The 14,857-nt window shown below is 42.2% G+C and overlaps 1 protein-coding gene across 1 annotated transcript in view; it reads right to left on the bottom strand.

Annotated features, from left to right (window-relative positions):
- Positions 1-14,454, bottom strand: part of Oxct1 (3-oxoacid CoA-transferase 1) — a 120,752-nt gene extending 106,298 nt beyond the window's left edge. The window contains exons 1-3 of the mRNA XM_051150910.1: positions 14,330-14,454; positions 7,762-7,870; positions 6,767-6,857 (exon numbers count right to left, since the gene is read on the bottom strand). Coding sequence (XP_051006867.1) covers positions 6,767-6,857; positions 7,762-7,870; positions 14,330-14,407 — 278 coding nt within the window. The 5' untranslated portion in view covers positions 14,408-14,454. The remainder of the gene's footprint in view (positions 1-6,766; positions 6,858-7,761; positions 7,871-14,329) is intronic.
- Between the last annotated feature and the right edge of the window lie 403 nt (positions 14,455-14,857).

The raw sequence follows: 14,857 nt of genomic DNA, 5'->3' as shown, positions 1-14,857 counted from the left end.
CATGTTTGACACGCAAAGGTGTTAGGGATGGCAGTCTGTGTGACAAAGCACTAGCATTTCTTCCAACAATCACTTGCGTCCACTGTCTGTTACCACACTTAAAAGTGCCAGTTCCAACTCACAGGAATTCCATCCTAATTCAAAGGCTCTTACTTCCCCTCCCCTACAAGATCCTGCACACCATATCCCCCAAGGTGTATAGATAACAAGGAACTACTCATCACTCAGTAATCTCTGATTCCTACTCAGCAAAGGCATAAAAATACCCATGTAATCTATCCTTAGTCTCTTTCTTCCAAAAGAAAAATAAAGGCTAAATATTATGTACTTTAACTGCCTGAAGCACAGTTTCCCTTCATGGGCTCCAGTGAAGTCTGTGAATCACGTCACACACAAGATCCACTTCGCCTAGCCCAGGACAAAGAAGGTCTCCAGCTAAGTATGGCGCACAGTAAGTAAGCCATGACCCAGATGCATCCTACTTAGGAACCGCTTTAAAGTTATGGGGGCGGGGAGGATGGAGACGGCCTTATGGGCTAATAATATACTTATCCACTAGAGGGCTCCAGATACTGTCCTTCTAGAGAAATGCTTTCTATTCTTTTTCCCTATTTTTGGTCCTCCTCCTCCTCCTCCTCCTTCTCCTCTTCCTCCTCCTCTTTGTTCAACATTCCTCATTTTTTTGTTTCCAACCTGCTCCTAAAGCTCAGGCCCTACTTCTTTTTGCCTCCACACTCAGCTTCTCTGAGCAGTCTAGCCCAGCACCTCTGAGAGCAGCTCCCTCTTGGAGATGGGCAGGACAAAACTAAAAGCCATCTTTAACTCTCCTCCTACAGACCTATCTCCACAACCTGTTCAAGAATCAAACCATTTTTCGCTCCCTCCTCTGCCTGTTGCCATCTTTACCTGGGTACCAAGGCAACCTCGTCTGCTTCTGTCCCTACAATCCACCTTGAACATGGCAGTCAAGTGACACCACCATATAAAACATAGAAGTGCAAGAGGCCACCGCTCTGCTCAAAGCCCTGCAAAGGTATTATTTATTCAGAATAAAGCAAAGACCTCTGGAGCAGTTGGCAAGGCCCACTAATTGCCTGCCTTTCATGTCTCAGAGCTCATTCCTTCTGGGCTCTTCTTTGTTCACTTCTCTACCCCTCTCTTGTCCTCCTAGCTCTTGCAGCCATGCCAGGAATGCTTTCTTAGGGCCTCTGTACTGGCCTTTGCATGTCTCTGAAACTATTCTCTTCATGACTCCTCTCCCACGTCCTTCCAGTGTGCGCTCAGGTGTTACCTTTAGCGGTGCCCTGACTACCCGACCTATTGTGAGAGCTGTCGCCTCTCTACGTAGAGGTTCCCAATCCTCTTGCTTGCTCTTTTTCTTCTTTCCATGGTACAAAACTTTATACTGTGTCATAAAATTTACCCATGTTTAAAAAAAAAATGCTGACTGCCTAGTATCTGTCTTTCCCAGATAGAAGAGAAGGTCTGCAGCCCAGGGCTCCTGCCCTGCTGCTGCTCTTGTGGTTGTGGTAGATGGTAGTGGGATTTCTTTGTTCTGTTTCTTTCTTTCACTTCTGCATCCCAAGCACCGCTTCGCTGTAGGACACATAAAGGGGACTGCAAAAATACTTGGTGACAACTTGCTAAAAGAATTTACTGCTGAATTCCATGAGCCTCTACCAGCCTCTCTAACAGCAATGAACTATTCTAGGTTCATTTCTATTGGTTCGTTTCTATTGCTGTGATTAAATAGCCTGACAAAAAACAACTTAGAGGGAAAAACAGCTCTCATATACCTTATCATTCCAGACAGTGGTCCACCATCACAGGAAAGACAAGGCAGGGAATTAAACTATCACAACCACAGTCAAGATCAGAAAGGGAGTAAACACAGGGATCATTACTTGCTTTCCACTTGCTTTCTTCTCTCTTATGCTTCAGGATCCCCTGCCTAGAAAACAGTCCAACCAAAGCAGTCCCTCAAAGATATTCCCATAAGCCAAACTGATCAAGACAATTCCTCACTCCCCAGTGAACTACAGGTGATGTAAAGTCCACAGCCAAAGCTGACCAGCATAGTCTCTCATTATCTCCTACTTGTCCTTCTGGATCCACTGGAAGTTTCTAGTCTGTTCAGTATCCATGATAGCCAGCCTATAACTTGGGCCAAGGAGCTCTCTTTCCACTGTCTTCTGTGTGAGCTGAGCCAAGGGGAGGCACTATCATGGAGATTGGGGGACAGAAAATAGTGGGTCAGGATCTTTAGCCCTCAGGCTCTCTTCCCCACCTCCTATGTATAAAACTTCTAAATACTGGTCCCCTTGCAGCCCCTCATGTGAGAGCCAATGGCAACAGTGCCCCTCTGTTATCTCCAGGGTTATTTATCGGTCATGTTGTTTTCCTTCAGCTATAATCAGTCCTTTTAAAGGAGTCCATTTGGTAACCTCCCCACTTACCAACAATTATATCCAGAGCTATGACCAATAAAATTATAATCATAAAACAGCCCATGAAAGGTGGCTACAGCCCATTTGTTTTCTGTAGTTTTAAATATCTGAAGCTTTCTCCAAGCCTGTAGAGTCCATTCCAAAAACCAGAACACAATTAGTCACTCATTGACTTGGAAATTTTTGTGACCACTCCTTCATAGCTCTCTGTTTATTTTTTGCAACACATTACACATTTTAATTTGGCTCTATTTAAAGACAACCTTCTGGATTTGTTGATCTTGGCTCTGCGGCTGACTATGTATTTGGCTTTTGCTTTGTTTTAGACTAGTCTCCTGGCATAGCAACCAGGCAATGCCTAAGATTCTCACCAACTGGACCAGATAAAGAGCTAGTGCTTAGGCTTTGAAAAATCTATTAGATAGAAGCTTACAACGAGAGTGTATCTTTCTACAGTGTCTCTAACTCACAAAGTCATCAAAGGCATTTGTCTGATATAACAGTATCATTGCTGATGAAAAATGAGTTAACTATATCCCTGAGATATAAGAGCTCATGATACAAGGATTGAAAGCATGAGGCATCAGGGGAAATGGGGAGCATGTTGCTCCTAACAGGGAGCCAAGTATGAGAAAGCCCCTGATGCTGATGAAATGTGCTCCTAGATACTGAAGGTGATACTGATGGATTTGCCAACAGATTGTACTGCTTACCTTCAGAAGCCAACGTTTATTTAGAATAACTAAAGAAAGAAAACTCTGGATTTCATATGTTTTAGCTCTAAAGCCAAAAATCTATAGAGGTGAATTAATGTAAACAAAAATGGGTACTACATGAAAGGCATCATCTTCTGAAAATGTTTAATTTATGACTCTGAAATTTACACTATTGATGCTAGGGGTGGTGATGCACATCTTTAATCCCAGCACTCTAGAGCCAGAGGCAGACAGATCTGAGTTCAACACCAGACAAGTCTACAAGGCAAGTTCTAGGACAGCCAGGGCTACATGGAGAAATGTTGTCTCAAAAAATAAAACAAAAACAAAAACAAACAAAAAACTCTTGAATATCTACCTTCTAAAACTTCACTTACTGGAAGTAACATTTAGAAACATGTTTTATCTTCGAGCATACAATCAATAGTTCCCTTGGCAATATCAGAAGTATAAAGATAAAAGAAAATGTTGTATTGGCAGGTTTAGCCATCCCATGGTACAAATAAAATCTTTCATGAGCTAAGCACATAAATGAAAGTACACATCTCAGGGCATCTTAATCCCTTCCCTAACCAAAAACAAACAAACAAGCAAACAAACAAAAAACCAGAACCCTAAAGAGTGCTCATAGTCAGGGCAACCCAGTATCTGCTCTATGAGGTCACCAGAGCTGCAACTGTAGAAACAGAAACAGAGCTGGGCACAGCACAGAGTCTGCCTGATTTAACTCCATGTTTGAAGATCCTGGCATACAACTAGTTTTTATCTTGAGTAAGTGATTCCTTGCTGAACTCTCAAAATTTCCCACACCTAATTAATACAATATATAAGAAATCAGAAGTACACATACTTACATAGTAGATTAGCCAAATCAACATGCCATAGGTAAGCAGGGAGCAATCTATAGCTCACTCTTTTACATATCTACAACACAAAATAATTTTGACAGGAAGGAAGTAGCACGTATTACCATAACACTCCCATTTTTCCTTTGGCTCTGTCCTTAAATGATCGACATAGAGTTTACTGTGAAACTTTCAGTTCACACTGGGTTATAATTCAAAGTTCATCAAAATTCAATGAAGTCTTAGCTTTTTCAACCTTTAAATCAATATATCAATATATTCTTTTAGGTATAGCGCCACATGCATGTAATCCCAGCACTCTGGGAAGCAGACGTAGGCAGATCTCGTGAGTTCAAGGCCAGCCTGGTGACAAAGTGAGTCCAGGACAGCCAAGGCAACACAGAGAGAAACTCTGTCTCAAAAACAAAATAAAAATGTGATCCTAAGGCAGCATTTATCTCATCAAAGCTAATGGTTAATACCCCATACAAAAGTGTTATTTAGCAATTGCTTCTGAGCTGAAACATTCCATACTAGAAGGGAGCTCATTAAAATGCAGGAAGTTTTAAAGAGAGACTGTAAAGACTTGGAAACTCATAAGTCTCGCGGAGTTCCTGAAACTTACCAGATTCACAAGGCTCCTCCCACCCCAAGGTTATATAAGTCCTACAGACTGCTGAGAAGACTCTCCAATCTATCAGGCTCCATGCAAGTCAGAGAAAGAGCTCTAGGTTAGAGCTTTCATTAGTCCATTACCAGTAATGGGGTATACTTCTGGTGCTACAGCTGCCTTTGAATGGTCTAGGCTCTGTCAAGTAACCACTACCCATATTCCTGAAAGTAACTTTAATAAACTCTCCGGTTCATCAAGCTAGATGTTGGTGTTATCACTGCTTTGGTCTACCTTCGGTTCCCTATCTAACCTGAGGAGACATTAGTTCACATTTCCCCATGAAAAGTGTCACACAAAACAAGGCAAGTGTCCTGAGCTTGGAAAGACTTTTACAGATCCTTCCATAAAATGAGGTCTTTCCAAATAAGCTGTCTATCATTCACTTCCAAGGTAATCTGCACTGTTTATTCTCCAAGTCTTTACAATAATAAGCCATATTTCTAATTCAGTTATGTTTTTAAATATCTTAAGATTGTTAAAGTCTTTCATCCATTTATTTAAAAGGGGCAGATGACTTACTGTTTTGCATACGAATAGCTTTTTCTGACATCATTAACTGTACCGCCATGTGCATGCCTTTTTGAAACAATGCTTTATTATGACCATTTTGATTTACAGTCATACTGCTAAGTTGACAGCATGTCCTTTATATCCCATCAAGACCAAAAACATTTTTATCATCAATGTATTTCTTTATATAGCATCTGGAATAATGATATAACTAGAAGAAAGAACTTGAATCAGTTTTAAAATGATGACCACCTATCTTTATACATAATGATGACCACCTATCTTTATACATAATGATGACCGCCTATCTTTATACATAATGATGACCACCTATCTTTATACGTAATGATGACCACCTATCTTTATATGTAATGATGACCACCTATCTTTATACGTAATGATGACCACCTATCTTTACACATAATAGCGTATAATAACAAAGAACATGAAGGACCATCTTTAAATTTTTTATTCTGACTTACAATGTATTTTACATTTTTTAAAAAATAAATGTTTATAGATAAAGATATTAGTCATTAATTTACATATTAATATAAGGTAAAGCAAAGCTTCTTCACTTATGATTATGAAATGTGGCATCAAAAATACAGGAATATAAACATAATTTTGTTAGGCCTAATGGCTCAGGCCTGCAACTCAACCTACTTCAGAGCCTAAGTCAGGAAACTCATTCATTCAAGAGAAAGCCCAGGTCTAGCCTGCGAAATTTAGTGAGCCCTTATATCAAAATCAGAAGTTTAAAAAAAATGAGTTGGGGATATATCCCAGAGGTAAACCACTTGTCCAGCATGCCCAAGGACCTAAGTTCAATCACAGCGCTACAGATTAAGAAACAAAAACAAAATTAAAAAAAAAGAAAAGAAAAAGAAGTGTACTTTTGACCTTACTATCCACTTTTTTGTTTTCTGAGATGGAATCTCACTGATTGCGGTGGAAATCATGCTGGCATTGAGTTTATTTTCTTCCCCAGGCTCCTCACTGATGGTATTACAATCATGTGCCACCATATCCAGCTAGCTGCTGTCTTTTCAAGATGGAACATATTACTCTTGTAAGTGAAGGCAGATTTAATCTCACTGATAGAATTTTTATATTTTTTAATAATTTCACATATGAGTGCACTATTTACATTATTTCTAACTCCCCCCTTCCAGCTTCTCCCTTTCACTCCCACAACTCCCTCTTTGATTAATGACTTTTGTAACTGTTACAGATAGATGATAGATAGATAGATAGATAGATAGATAGATAGATAGATAGATAGATATAGAAGATAGATAAATACATACATACATACATGATACATGGATACATAATAGATAAATAGATAGATAAATGATAGATAGATAGATAGATAGATAGATAGATAGATAGATAGATAGATCCATCCTACCAAGTTTCTTGGGTGTTTCTTGGGTATTCTTGTGCTTAGAGATGACCACTTGAGACTGAATAATATATTAAGGGTTTCATTCCTGATTGCTTATAAATTTATCAGGTTTCATTTTAAAGCTAGCATTTCTTTCTAGCTAATTGTTTCAGCACTCCACTCACCCCGCATTGTTGCTGACTGCGGTTAGATCTTTTACTCCAGTCTTCAGCAAAGCTCCTATGAGATTCTCTGGAATTCCACACAGCCCAAAACCTACAAAGCCCAAAAGAGAAACAATGTGTGAGAGCAAATGTTCTTCCAAGAAGTGTACAGTATCCTTAATAGAAGAGAAAAGGCACAAAGCATTTTGTTAGATGTAATAAGCAAAATACACAACTATATCTTATCAACTCAATCAATGGCCGTCAGCATTGTAACCAGAACTCAGTGTTCCAAACCATTATATAGCACCAGACACCAATGTCAAGGCTTGACTAAATTAAAGCCAAATATAATCAGCTCATATATGACATGTGTAGTATTGTCCCCTTCATAATTCAAACCATGTCTAGCTGTTCATTTAAACATGCATTTTTATACATCTGAGTTAGTATATTTCATAGAACTAGACCACTAAGCCAATAATTTTCATTTTTCACATCTTAAAAATTCTTCCAAAAGTGCTGGATTTAAGATGAAAATTCAGTAAAAAAGCAGCCCTAAAATGAGACCTGATTCCATATATCAGAATCGGGAAGTTAAGTGTCACTAAATCTGAGGCAGTGGCTACAAAAGACACCTCAAAGAAGCAGTAGAAACAGAATACAGGAGGCTCAACAGTTAAGACGTAATAAGGAATGGCTAGGGTGTCTGACAAGATGAGGCCCACGTGTGTGTCACATTCACCAGAATTCCCAAAAATTTAAGGATCCATCATAGCAGCACTTCACACCTTCAGCTTTTCAGTTATAATCAGGAAAAGAAGAAAGGAAAATTACAGTGGTACTTTCAGGTAGAGACTGAATTCAGTGTCGTGGTGTGTCATAAGTAAGACGGTAAGTGAGTAAGAGCTAAACGATAGAATAAATGACACTTTGATTCTACATAGCTTTGTGTCATGATTTTCCTAAAAATCTAAGAACATTACCATCCAAAGGAAAATAGACCCCGTACTTACCACCAACCAGCAAGGTTGCACCGTTAGGAATATCCTTTACAGCTTCCACTGGGTCTGTGTAAAACTTGGTGTGGTGACGAGCACTGACAGAAAAGTAGCAGGCACACCCCTGAAACATTAAAAACATTTCCAATGAACAATCATGTGCAGCTTTACTTTACACATATAGCAAGTGATTCCAGATAGATAGATTGATAGATAGATAGATAGACAGACAGACATGTGTAGCTATATATGTAGTTGTACATGTGTATATGTGTGTGTAGGTATACATGTGTGTATATATATACATATATATAAGTTCATTATTTCTTTTAGAATTTGCATTTTAATTGACAAAACTTTATGTTTACAGTATATAAGATCACATTCTGCTACACGTATACATCACAAAGTGACTAATTGGAGCTCACTAACATAGCATTACCTCACACATCATTCTTTTGTGGTAAGAGTATTTCACAACTACAGATTTTTTCAGGTATAGTCACTGTTACTGATCATCATCTTGACATATAGTAGACTTCCTACGCTTATTTCCTGTCTGACTAAACTACTGTGTCCTTTGGCCAATGCCTTCCCAACTCCTTCATCTTCTCACCTGTCAGATTATATTACTCTGCTATCTGAAAGGAATTGGGTCTTAAATGGCTTATCTGTGTGCAGGTTCTCACCAGGGTCCCTTATGTTCCATATCTTCTATCACAAAGGGGAAGTCCAGCGTGTCACTTGGGACCACCCCCCAAAATAAGGAAAGTAGATAACTCACATGACATGCTGTGATGCAAATTCACAGTATTAGTGACATCAGTCACCCATTTCTGGTATTAACCCAGCTTCCCATTCGATCCAGCAACACTGAGAACCTGTCTGTCCAAGTTCTATGCCATTTATCTGATCTATATTATATACGATGACAGCTCTTTGGGGATTTAGTACAGTGTGATCAATTCCAGGTGCTAGGAGAACTCTAAACACACAACTGAAGAACAGCACACTTCCTTATGCTGCTATCACAGAAGCTGAAGAAAAAGCAACACACTACCAGTACGAGGAGGGCTTGGTTGGCCACACCAGTGATTTGAGCCCTCTGCGGTCTATAGACAATTTGTCACCCACAAAGCCCAGGTCAGAACTGCATCCCCGTCAAACAGTGTTGAGAAGCAAAAGGACTTTCATGAGGTGTGTGAGCCTGCTCAAAGGTATCAAGGCTACTGAGTTTGTTCTTACAGGAGTAAGCAATTTCCTGCTCTTACTGCCCTGAACTGCTAACTGTCACTGCTCACTTCTCTAAAGCGAGGCTGCCTCTCCTACACATGCTCACTTGCTCCTCTGCCATATCATGGAACAACAAAATGCAATCACTAAATCATGGACTTTTAGTCTCTGCTTACCTATGAGCTAAATAAACTTCTTTTGTCTGGAAAGATGGCTCAGTGGCTAAGAGCACTGGCTGCTCTTACAGAGGACCTGGGTTCAACTCCCAGAACCTACATAGCAGCCCACAAACATCCATTACTGCAGACAAGGAATTTGATGCTTTCTTCTAACCACCATGGGCACCAGGCATGCATGTGGTACACATACATTCAGGCAAAATAATCATACACATAAAATCCTAAAATAAATATATCTAAATAAACTTCTTTTATAAATTTTTCCAGTCTGAGGTGTTTGTTGTGGCAAGTGAGATGGGCCTCAGATGAGTCATCCAGTGAGCATTCATAAAACCACTTGTAAGTTACTGCCTTATATACTGTATCCACAACACGGGCAAGAGGAGGGAGGAAATAGATTCTATGGTAATTAATGACCCATGTTAATAATACTTCACGTTATTCCCATTATATATTTAACCCGAAGAGCTGGAGTGGAGAGAGCAACAGCTGCGTTCTGGTATACAAGCCCCACCCACTGGACTACCTAACAGAATTTCAGATAGCTACACCCTGAGGTGCTCAAGGACTATCGTTCTTTCTTTCCTCTAAAAATTATTTTCTTTTTTTCTTTTAAAGTATCTATCAACTAGCACAAAAGACCATTTAAGGAATCTATACTGAGAGAAGGCCAAAGAGTGACTAAAAAAAAAAAAAAGTTGAGGTTACACACATGACCACATGACTTTTGTCCCTTTAAGTTTCTATTTTGGTCAAGGTTAGGTCAGGAGTTTGCACACTGCCCAAAGCCTGGGACACAAGTAGAGGGAGAAACAATGACTTTGAAAGGACTTAACCACAAAGAACTTCCTTCTCTTCCTGTCCGCAACTAGTAAGGATTTATTTGCTTATGTTTTAAAAAAACACACACACACACACACACACACAAAGAGGGATAGTTAGCAGTTAATTTGTTACTTCGTTATTTATTTACTTAATTAGTTTTGGTCTCAGAAATAAAAAATATGATGGATTGAATATAGACATGGATGGCCCATGCCTGTCATTCCAGCAACAGAGGGGTTGAGGCAAAATGATCAAAACTGTAACAAAGAGCAGAGTGATTAGTCTTGGATTCTGGCTTCCTGTCACACAGTCCTTCCACCACAAGGTGCTCTTAAATGTTTTCTGAAAGTTCTCTATTGTTCTACCTTGTCATTTACACAAAGAAAATCTTTATGAGAGTCCTGTTCTGAAATGTGTAACTCTGCACTCATCATCTATCCCAGGAAGAAGAATCCGGCCTCAGCAGGATAAGGAAGAGAATGAGAGAATTCATCTCCACCCAGGCAATCTGGAAGGTGAGGTCACCTTGAACTGTTTCTCTGTGGAAGTCCATAGAGAGTTCTGGAAGAAGACTCAGTTCCTGCATGTATCCAGACAGCCTGTGAAGATTCAGAAGCAGAAGCACACAGCTTAGCAAGAATTTCACCTGTTTGGAGCAACTGATAACTAGTGTTGTCACAGCACTAAGTGGCAGCTGGCACTAATTATCCACCAGCTGGTCCCACTCTGAACTTCCTTCTTACAAAGTATAAAATAAAATAAAGGAAAGGCAAGGAAATAAGGAAGGAAGAGAACAGAAAAGAGACCTGTTAGAAATATTTCACAAAAAGTGGAAATTGTACTAGAGATGGACTTCAGTAGCAGAATGCTTGCCTATCAGGGCTCGAACAGATGTGGGAGATTATTATAAATGTACTCATACAACTAAAAATCAAAGTCACTGAGGTAGGCTGGAGAGATGGCTCAGAATTAAAAACACTCGCCACCCTTGTAGGTAGTAAGTTCAGTTCCCAGAATCCACATCAGACTATCTGGTGGCCCACACAACTGTCTGTAACTGCAGGTCCAGGGCACCCAGTGTCTGAGACTGCAGTTCTAAGGGATACAGTGATGTCTAGCCTCAACTGCCACATACATGCATGTGGTGCATATGAACTCATAAGGTCCTATACAGAAAGATATAAATAAAAGTAAAATCTTTAAAACAAACAAACAAACATACCAAACCTAGCTGAGCAGTGGTATCACATACTTACACACTCCTCATGTCAAATTCCAGTTCAGTCGGTAAGGAATGAAGAGATGTGTCAAAATTATGTAACCACTGAGCATGTATTTGTTGAGAAGTGCTGCTATTTTTGGTTAAAGTCAGGTGAGGAGCTTGCACAAGGACTAAAGATAACAACTGTCAATTGTCTCCCAAAGACAAAATTAGACTGAATATACAAAGAAGCTATATGCCTGACTACAGGGGATATCATAGTCCTTTGGAAATGACACCTTTTATCAATTCCTTTCTTTTTTTTTATTTTTAATTTTATTTTATTAATTTATTCTTATTACATCTCAATGGTTATCCCATCCCTTGTATCCTCCCATTCCTCCCTCCCTCCCATTTTCCCTTCTAAGACAGTAAAACAGAGCTGTCAACTATTGGGGCTGAAGTTTTTACTTCACCACTTCCTGCCTGCCCTCCTCATCAATGATTTCGCAAGGAAAATTTGTAACATGACCATCTCCATTGCAAATTAATGCATGTTATATTTGTTGAAGATTTTCAAAACATAGGTCTTAGCTTTATGGTTACTTTCCCCCTCCTTCATTTGTTCATTCTTCTCATCTTTTTTTCCCTTTGGCAATATCTCTCTATGTGGGTATGGCTAGCCTCAAAGGTTTTCCTGGGCTTACGCAATCCTCCTGTCTCAAACCCAAGTAGCTGGGACTAGAAAGTCACCACTGTCTGGAAATGTGTTTGTCTCATTTGCCATCCAGTTTGCCAGTCTTCATGTTCAGAGATTTCTTAGCAGGGCCGACGGACAATGAGGACAGCCAACGTCCGTGGCTAACTACAACACAGAGGATCTTCCAATCCAGCCCAGACAGCACCTCAGGGTCTGTGAAACAGGCCACTAAAGGAAGCTTTTGCCTTTTCTCTCAACCAGTTTCTTCCCTACTCCTCTCCTCACCCTGTGTCTCTGAGAGTCAAGAAATATCCACATCACTGGCAGTAATTCCAAGGATTAGGCAAGTGGGGAAAAGTGTACCTCACAACATCTACCTTTCTTCCTTGCATAGGCAAAGCCAAAGAGGCTCTGGAAACTACATCTGATTAACCTTCCTTCCAATATATTTTATATACTACATGGTGTTTCAGAAAACCAAATGTGCTAGTGGAGGGTTTCCCTATGTGAACAGAGCCCCGGGCTTGAGTTCCAGCAGGACACCTGAAATGCCAGCACTAGAAGCAAGAAGACATAAATTGAAGGTCAGCCTCGGCTACACTGCATGTTTGAAGCTAGCCTGGGCTTCATGAGTTCCTATGTGGAAAAAAAGTTCACGTACCAGCTACATAAGGCACCTGCAAAGTTCTCTCATTCACATATTAAATGAGTGTTCTTTGCAGAGCAATATGCAGTGCTGAGGGAGACAAAGAACTGCCATATAACACAGTCCCAGTTAAACAAGTACACAGTGTAACACCTCAACTGAGGCAGAGGTCTTAAGTGAGACCAGACATGAACTGGGAGAATACTCTGGGAAGCAGGCACGGGAGCTTCTTGTATCCTTGTATACCTGAGAAGCCTAACTTCTGAACTCTGCCATGAACTTTTAATAAGAAACAGCAAGACCCATAATTATAGTTCATGCATCTGGAGATTTGCTGGCTAGGGAAAGGGTCTAATTATTATACTGAAAGTGGGGTATACTAGAGGTGACGAAATTATAATTAGACAAGCATGCACTGACAAAAGACTGTTTTTGACCTTGCCCCAAGGACAATCCTTCATCCTGGGTTTTGCATCTGCCCCATCACTTGCAGAGGCTCTCTGGTGATCGGTCAAGTTCTCTCTTGATAATGTTTTATATAATCTAAATCTATATGAAATTACCCAAATGCCTCCTATGGGGAATTTAACAATGCAATAATTCAGTTCTGAAGCATTTCGTAGCACATGCGAGAGTAGCTTAATGGCTTTAGATTCTCAACACTCAGAGATGGAAGGAAGCGAGCAACAGGGAAAGTAGTTCAGAGTACACACGCATTCTTTAAGTTCACAACTACAATTTGAAACCTCTCCAAAGAAAATACTTCACTTTCAGGTTCAAGGAAGAGGTTCCTGAACAAATTGAACCCACCACCATGAAGGCACCCTCCTGGAGTTGAATTCCTCTCTTGCACTCAGTTTCTCCGACCCACATTGAAATCCAACCCGAATGTGTGCTTACAGGCGAGACACTGTACAATGTACAAGCAAAAACACGCACCACCCGCTGATCCGCTAGGAGGGCGATTGGTATCTAGATACCATTCCGTGGAGCTATGGGATTGTGGTGGATCAAGGTATTTTTTAAGGTCTTTGAAAATTGCAAGTCTCTAATCCAGATTTGAGAGGGGACTCAAAAGTTAGGGATGGCGGCGTTTGCAGACTGCAGCAGGGCATCGCCAGCCCTCCATCCGCTTCCAACCGCTTGGCAGGCTAGATGCCCAGTGATAAACGCTCCAGGCCGGGTTCCCCTTTCGACCGCCATATAGGGAAGGGGAGGACGGGGAGCGGCAGTCCGCCCACTTGGCGGTGAACTTGAGCCAGCAGCGGTTAACCCGGCCGGGCGTTCTGGGCTTCTGCAGGCGCAGACGCCAGCCGCTCCCTCAGGTAGGGCGCAAGCCTGAGAGCGCCGCCCTAACCCCTCTCCGCTCCTTCAACCGGCCCTTGGCCAGGGCGGCGGCCACCGGGACCCCTTCCCAAGGGCGTCGGCGGGGAGGCGGGAGGGAGGTAGTCAGCGCGGCGGGGGGAGGGGGGTGATGAAGACCCGAGCCCCAGGGCGCCGGCCGTCCCTAAGGCATTGCTCCGCTGCCCAGAGCCCGGTCCGCTTCACCAACGCTGCAAGCACAGCTGGCCTTCTTCTCGCCCCATCACGGAAGCGGATGGAGAAGCAAAGGCAGACCGACAGATAGACAGGGTTGGCCTGACACCGAACCGTCTCCGAGCCCAGTGCACGGCGTTGCAGATGCCAGTTCTCCGGCTGGAGGAGGTGGGGATGGGCAGCGCAGAGGACCCGCGCGCCGCTCCCGGTTCGTGCGCGCTTTTCCCGCGCGTGGCCTTCCACGTTTTTCCCCTTCGATTTACCTTGTGCAGGGCGCCCCGCGAGCTTCGGGCGGTGGCGCAGAGCCGAAACCCACAGGACAGGAGTTTGAGAGCCGCCATCTTCGGACCCGGGTGCGGGAGGAGGTGTCGAGGTGGAGCGCGCAGGAGTGTGTTGCCTGGGCCGCGGCGGCGTCACCGGCAAAGGAAGGAAGAGAAGACAAGCCCGGGAGGCGGGCTGGAGGCTCGACCGCGCGTCAGTGACGTCCTCGGGACCTCAGGGCGGCGCCGCCCCTGGCAGCCTGCAAGCTTGTCTAGAAGCTAGACGGGGAGGAGCCCACCGCTCAGAAAGGAAACCTTGCAAAGCGGGCGCGAGTCCCGTGGCTAGTCTCCAAGCAGGACGTGCTGGTGCAGTCGCTCCACCTTGGGTTGGAGCGGGCGCTAGCGCAAGGTTTAGCCTTAATCCGGGTTTCAGGCTCTATAGGGGCTGGAGAGTCTTGCTGAATTTGTTACTTTTCCAAGTACGCCTCTGGATTGAACCGCAGCACAAAGAGTCACTGATAAAAATTTCAT

Source organism: Acomys russatus, chromosome 9 (genome assembly GCF_903995435.1).
Source record: "Acomys russatus chromosome 9, mAcoRus1.1, whole genome shotgun sequence".
In the NCBI taxonomy this organism is placed as follows: Eukaryota; Metazoa; Chordata; class Mammalia; order Rodentia; family Muridae; genus Acomys; species Acomys russatus.
This window is presented reverse-complemented; position numbering and strand designations above follow the sequence as displayed.